Below are 6,898 nucleotides of genomic sequence, written 5' to 3' on the forward strand. Positions count from 1 at the left end.
TGCCATTCATGTTCATCGTTCATGTTGATGAACATTATAACTTAGCTAGTAATAAATATCGTGGACTATAAGACAAATCATTTAAAATCAAGAATAATTTGAAAAGAACAATCCATAAAGCTTGCCAATCAAGTTGATCATCTGATTCATCTCTTCATTATTCATTAGGTTAAAGTAAAGCAAAAATCACAAATTCTAAGCCCAAAATTAACAAAACCATTCTCAACCTCTTTCGTGTTCATTGTTTGTTATAATAATAGGGGTTTATTCTCCTTATTTTTTAACTCACGATTTTATTAAAATAATGTTGTCTTTGTTATAAACATATGAAGTCCGTGAACAAGTTAGAATGTCCATCAATCTTAAAAATAAACTTAAATGACCTCTATCAAATTAAGAAACTGAGATGAAATTTTCTTAAAACTAAACTAAAGGCCCTACAATGTCAGAAACTAAAGTGATACTTTACCCACTTTTGCTTCTTGTTCTGCCACCAATCTACTTCAAACTGCACGGTTCACACTAATATATACACTACCCTTTCCATTCCCCATGAAAACTCAAATTTGACTTGAAATCTTGAAGACTCACCATTTTTGACCCCTTTATTGATTTTTGTGTTTCCCACCTGATTTTCAGACACCCTTTTCTCTGTTGTCTTTAAAGTTTCAAACATTATAACAAAATCTTTCCATTCATTAGATAAATTCACACATACCCATTTTTCCATTCCAAACCAAACATCCTTCACCTTACCAAAACAAATAAAAATGTCTACTTTCATTTCCTCTCTCTTCTCCTTCACCCCATACTTGTTCTCCTTCATCCTCTTCCTTATCCTCTTAGAACAAATCTCATACTTAATCAAAAAACGCTTCATCCCAGGCCCAACCTTAGTGTTTCCTTTCTTAGGCAACGCAATCCCATTGGTCACAAACCCAACAAAATTCTGGGACCTTCAATCTACTATAGCTAAATCTACCAACCTAGGATTCTCAGTAAACTACATCATTGGCAACTTCATTGTTTTCATCCGAGACACAGAACTATCACATAAAGTTTTCTCTAATGTCAGGCCCAACGGGTTTCACCTTGTGGGCCATCCCTTTGGAAAAAAACTTTTCGGTGAACATAACCTTATTTACATGATGGGCCAAGATCATAAAAATCTCCGCCGTCGGATTGCTCCTAATTTCACCCCTAAAGCCCTCTCTACTTACACCGCGTTGCAGCAGATTATTATCCTCAATCATTTAAAAACATGGGTTAAATTGTCAGAACAGAAGAAAAGCCCGATTCCGATTAGAATATTGGCCCGTGATATGAATTTAGATACGTCTCAGACGGTTTTCGTGGGGCCGTACTTGGGCTTAAAAGCCCGTGAAGGTTTTGAACGTGATTATTTTCTTTTCAACGTGGGCTTAATGAAACTACCGTTTGATTTTCCGGGAACTGCGTTTCGAAACGCGAGGCTTGCGGTGGATCGTCTCTCCGGAACCCTAGCTACATGCACGGAGATGAGCAAGTTGAGGATGGAGAAAGGGGAAGAGCCTTCGTGTTTGATTGATTTCTGGATGCAGGACACGCTACGTGAGATGGCGGAAGCGAATTACGCCGGAGGAGAATCTCCGCCGCCGTTTTCATCTAACGCTGAAATCGGCGGTTACTTGTTCGATTTTCTCTTCGCGGCGCAGGATGCCTCAACTTCATCGCTGCTTTGGGCGGTAACGCTGCTCGATTCTCACCCGGAGGTGCTCGCGAAGGTGAGGGAGGAAGTCGCCGGGATATGGTTGCCGGAATCGGACGAGCTGATTACGGCGGAGCAATTGAGAGAGATGAAGTATACTCATACGGTGGCGCGTGAAGTTGTTAGGTACCGTCCTCCGGCGACTCTGGTCCCACATATCGCAGCTGAGGAGTTTCCGTTGACGGAGTCATATAAAGTTCCGAAGGGAGCTATTGTGTTTCCATCGGTTTTGGAATCGTCGTTTCAAGGGTTCACTGAACCGGACCGGTTCGACCCGAACCGGTTTTCGGAGGAGAGACAAGAGGATCAAATATTTAAAAGGAACTTTCTAGCGTTTGGAGCTGGGGCCCACCAATGTGTGGGACAAAGGTACGCTTTGAATCATTTGGTTTTATTCATAGCGATGTTTGTGACGTTGATTGATTTCAAGAGGGATATAACGGACGGCTGTGATGAAATCACTTACGTCCCAACTATTTGTCCCAAAGATGATTGCAGGGTTTCCTTGTCTAGGCGTTGTGCACGGTATCCCTCTTTCCCTTCGTGAAATGACTATGATGCCCTTGGTTGTGTTCTTCCTTTTGAAGTTAGGGGTTGGGTTTGTCACTATTTTTTTTCTATTGAATTTAATTTAATCTTTGTGGTTGTTAAGGGGTGACGAAATTGTGGTGATTAATGGTTTGGGGTATTGTATATTTGTATTTTTGATCTTATGGGTTTAAAAATGTTACCATTCTTGTAAGCTGTAAGCTGTAAGCTTGTGTATGTGAATGTGAGAAGTGATTGGATGGTGGATGATTAGGTGCTTATTGGCAATCAAATAACAAAAACCACCAAATTCATTGGGGGCCCTTTTTTAACTTTTGGTATATATGTTTTCAAGAGACCAATCAATCATGTATTTTCATATGAATAAAATAAAATATTCAAAAACAAAAAGTAATCTAATTGATTCAAGATAGAGAATGAGATATCACTTAAGACATGTAATCTATTTCTTGTTTCCACACTCCAATTTTACAATATATTTGTAGTTATCATAAAAGTGATAAAACTAAGGGGCAATGCCAGACTCACCCATCACCCATAGGAAAATTAACTAGTTAGGATATGTTGTTCTTGAAAACTAATTCAAACGATTTATGAAATAGATAAAGTATTGGTTTGAGTCACTAACTACTGTTTTCTTTACAAAATTATGAAAACGAACTATCAGCCACATGATGAAATAACAAAGTTCATTATATCAGACTCTGTTCTAGAATTACACTACTGATATAACTAATATAGCTCTATATGATTACTCCCACTCTAGTATCATGAGAAGAAATAGAGAGAAGTAGGTTGAAAATGTTTCAACGTAGAATGAGATAAGAATGAAAAGGTTAAGGAAATGCATGTTAACTAGTGTGTGTTTTCTTAAGTTAGAGCACTTCTATTCATATGTTGAGTTCCGAACGGCCATAAAAATCAAACGCCCAAAGTGCCAGACAGTGAAGGGCTGTATTAAAGATGAAACAGATCAAAAAATATATAGAGAAAAACGTTAAGCTAGTAAGCAGCGACAGTGTAGTCGTCAACCTCCATCACCATCGTCCGGCCACCCGTTACGCCACCGTTTCGGATAACAGCTTCTCTACCATCAGCATCCAACATTCAATCTTTTCCCTCTTATTCTTTCTTAAAACAGAAGCCCTAAACCTCTCAATTCACTAGAAAGATAAAAAACTCAAACCCTCCACCAGTCTTCATTTTTGACCCGCGCCACCATTGCAAATCACCGCTTGATGACAACCTCAATGGACTATCTTTGATTTAAGGATTGTTTTCGCTTGAAGTCTGAACTTTTTAAATTGTAATTCGGTTTTGATGAATTATGGGGACTTTAGGGTTGCTTTGGTGAGAGAAATGGAAAAGATTAGAAGGGGGAAGCGCTACAAGAAAGAATGCTTGATAAAGTAAGTCAATATTAAAAACACAAAACAAGAACAAAGCAAAACTTTGGCAAAAATCCAAAAGAAAAATATTGATACCAAAACAACTAAGGTATGAGAACCAAGCAGTTAATGTATAGTGCAGAAGACAAAGTACACCAAATGTTAAAACGCTATGTTACCAATAACACAATTCAATTACATTATCTTCTTTAAAAATGGGAACAAAATATGAATTTTTTTTTTTAACTTTGAGTAAACCAATGGACAAGATTGTATTCAATTATTTTGTTGTTTAATGCAGTCGCCCAAAGGAATTTGGGTCACATATGTAATGTTTACATATGTTTAGAGTCATTATTTTAAATAACCAAATTAAAGTGATTTTCTTCAAGTAAGGTATATGACTATAGACATAATTGTCATGAAAATTATTGTGTAGATACCTAAAGTCTTATTTTTATTTTTATGATGGAAAAAAATAAGAAATTAAAAATAAGAAAATTGAAAAGGCATCACCCTTAATGGCGACATAATTGTCAATGAAAATTATTGTGTAGATAGCTAAAGTCTTATTTCTATTTTTATGATGAAAAAAATAAGAAATAAAAAATATGAAAACTGAAAAGGCATCACCCTTAATGAAAGGAAATGTTTGTCTTATAAATATGAGTTATGGTCTCCACTTGTGACCACAACATCATAACACAAGATGAACCACAATGCAAGATACAAAATCATTATCTTCATCCCATTAGAGGAGAAACTAAGGCTAAGGGTGATTTACAATTGGAAGGCCAAAGAAACTACATGTTCTACTATGAACATGCATTTGTATACAATGGTAAGGGATGACATTTGTATACAGGGACAAAAGACATGGACTTGATGAATACATAACGAGAATGACATAAAATTTATTCACCATATTCTCTATGAATACATTGGTAAGGGATGACATTTGTATACAGGGACAAAAGACATGGACAAAAGATATGCTTCCACTCTAATTATGTATATTTATTCTCGATGATTTGACATGAAAGATATTGTCAATATACGATGATAGAGTTCATCATCTTTAGTATATATTATGTATCTTTAAGTATATAAAGTCTATCTCCCGCCAATATATAAAGTCTATAGTAAAGATTTTTACTACATTTAGTGTCAGAGCCACTTTCATGTTATATCATTAGAAAATAAGCTTTTCAGTTATCATATATTTATTTTGTGAATTTGGTATGAATTGTCACTCTTTATTCATTGCAATATGGTGTGGTTAAACATTTCTTCATGTTGTTCAAATTTGGAATGCTCATTAAGCCTTAAGTTTTGAGTACCCATGGCCATTTTTCATATACTTACTTTAAAATTCGCAGTATAGTGGTATCTCCTTTGTCCATTGGTTGAAGTCTTATACCATTTCATATGTGTTTTTCTAGCTTGTTTGTGAATGCTTTAAAGTTTTGTTGAAGTGTTATAGCACTTCATATGGTTGAAGTTTTGTTATATATTTGCAAAAGTTGTGTTTCCCAAGCATAATATGAAAGTATGTTATATGATTGAAAGACTTTTCAAATGCCTAAATCAGACTGTTTCAGACAATAAGGTAGTGGGTTCTAAACCCATTCGTTGCAATGTTTTAGAAATGAAAATGTTATGAAATGAGTTCAATAAAGTTTGGTTGCCAAAAGGTGGCAACAAATGATTATTAGTGCACTGTTTGGATATTTGTATTTAACCCACCACATCTCAAGTTCAACACTTTCTGGTTGTTTTTTGGAATTTAATTTTTTTTAAGATATTCAATTAACGTTAGTTTGCAAGTGTATAATTGGTTGGGTGTCACTGTTTCAAAACACTGGTCCCGTATGTTATATCCATTGGGTCCATTCTTCTGGAATATAACGTACCAAAACCATTAAATATATTTTTAGTTGTCAACATCTTTAGCTGTCAGTTATTGTTTGCAATGGTAGATGATATACATGTTAAAATTATGAAACACATAGGTTGTGGTTAAAACCTAAATGGATTTACTTTTGCAATCATTTCGAACCTGGCGATGTTTTATGGCGGAAAAGAGTCTTACCATTAGACTACTTCCGTAACATGTTAATATAATCTCCAAATTACGTATTTATATGTTGAATATAAATAAGACATTTTGATTAAGTGTTCAATCAAATTCAAATGTTGTGGGTAACTTTTGTATTATAAAATTGTTTGACAATTTAAGTGCACTAATTAAAGAAGTTACCAAAGTAATATCTCTTATGTAGATCCTTCATAATAATTGTCAAATATTAGTGTGTATTTATTCATGCGTTATATTAATCGGCCCAAACGAAGATTATTATTTGGCCGGATTATATACATACATGTGATGGTAAACATGTGATAATTATAAAGTTGCATATGTGAATGATAAATCAGTCCAAAGAATGATTTATTATTTGACATGCGTTGTTATCAATGTTTGACTATTATGACAAGAGTTTCATTATCAATTGATATGAAATATCAAGTCAATTGTATGTTTGCAGTTTTATGTAAACAGTGATCGGCCCAAAGAAAAATTACTATTTGACCAAAATTACAAATATACTTGTGGAAATAAATATGTGATAACCATATGGTTTTCCATGTGAATAATAAGTCAGTCCAAAGAAAGACTTATTGTTTGACATGACTAATTATCAATATTTGATTACTACATTGCGTGTACCACTTGCAAATTAATGTTTTTGTCCATTGAATATTAATGTTGTGCTAGGTAACTCGTGGTGTGCCTCACCATTATTTGAATCTAAGGTTTAAAGTTAATTGTGAGTTTAATTGCAATAATTATTATAATTTGTTTTGGTCTTTTTCTATTGAATTCACTACTTTTATAATGTCTGTACATACTTATTCTACAGTCTTCTTAAATTGCACTAACTTTAAGAATTAAGGAGAGAACATTGTGTTTATTCTCGAATGCATGAATCTAGACCTTGCACTTTAGAAAGGAACAACTCATTAATTTTAAGAAAGTTCCATTAACGATAAATGGAAATATGAGGAATTAGAATGTTCAAATAGCATGAGTCTTATTTTCATTAGGTATGTAATTTCATGAACATTTATGGTGCAGTGTTTTATGAATGAATTTTAAAGTTAAAGATATAAAGTAGATTTCTTATGCTTTAGCTGAGTGAGTCTAATGTATATA

The 6,898-nt window shown here is 34.3% G+C and overlaps 1 protein-coding gene across 1 annotated transcript; it reads left to right on the plus strand.

Annotated features, from left to right (window-relative positions):
• On the plus strand, nt 688–2,601 carry LOC109328906 (cytochrome P450 710A11-like). Its single transcript, XM_019562547.1, has 2 exons — nt 688–2,463; nt 2,498–2,601. Exon 1 carries the CDS (start codon nt 771–773, stop codon nt 2,292–2,294), a length of 1,524 nt encoding a protein of 507 aa, XP_019418092.1. The 5' UTR covers nt 688–770; the 3' UTR covers nt 2,295–2,463; nt 2,498–2,601.

Source organism: Lupinus angustifolius, chromosome LG16 (genome assembly GCF_001865875.1).
Source record: "Lupinus angustifolius cultivar Tanjil chromosome LG16, LupAngTanjil_v1.0, whole genome shotgun sequence".
NCBI lineage: Eukaryota > Viridiplantae > Streptophyta > Magnoliopsida > Fabales > Fabaceae > Lupinus > Lupinus angustifolius.

Coding starts and splice junctions, on each gene's coding strand:
- LOC109328906 (XM_019562547.1), top strand. CDS start 771: ATGTCTACTTTCATTTCCTCTCTCTTCTCCTTCACCCCATACTTGTTC.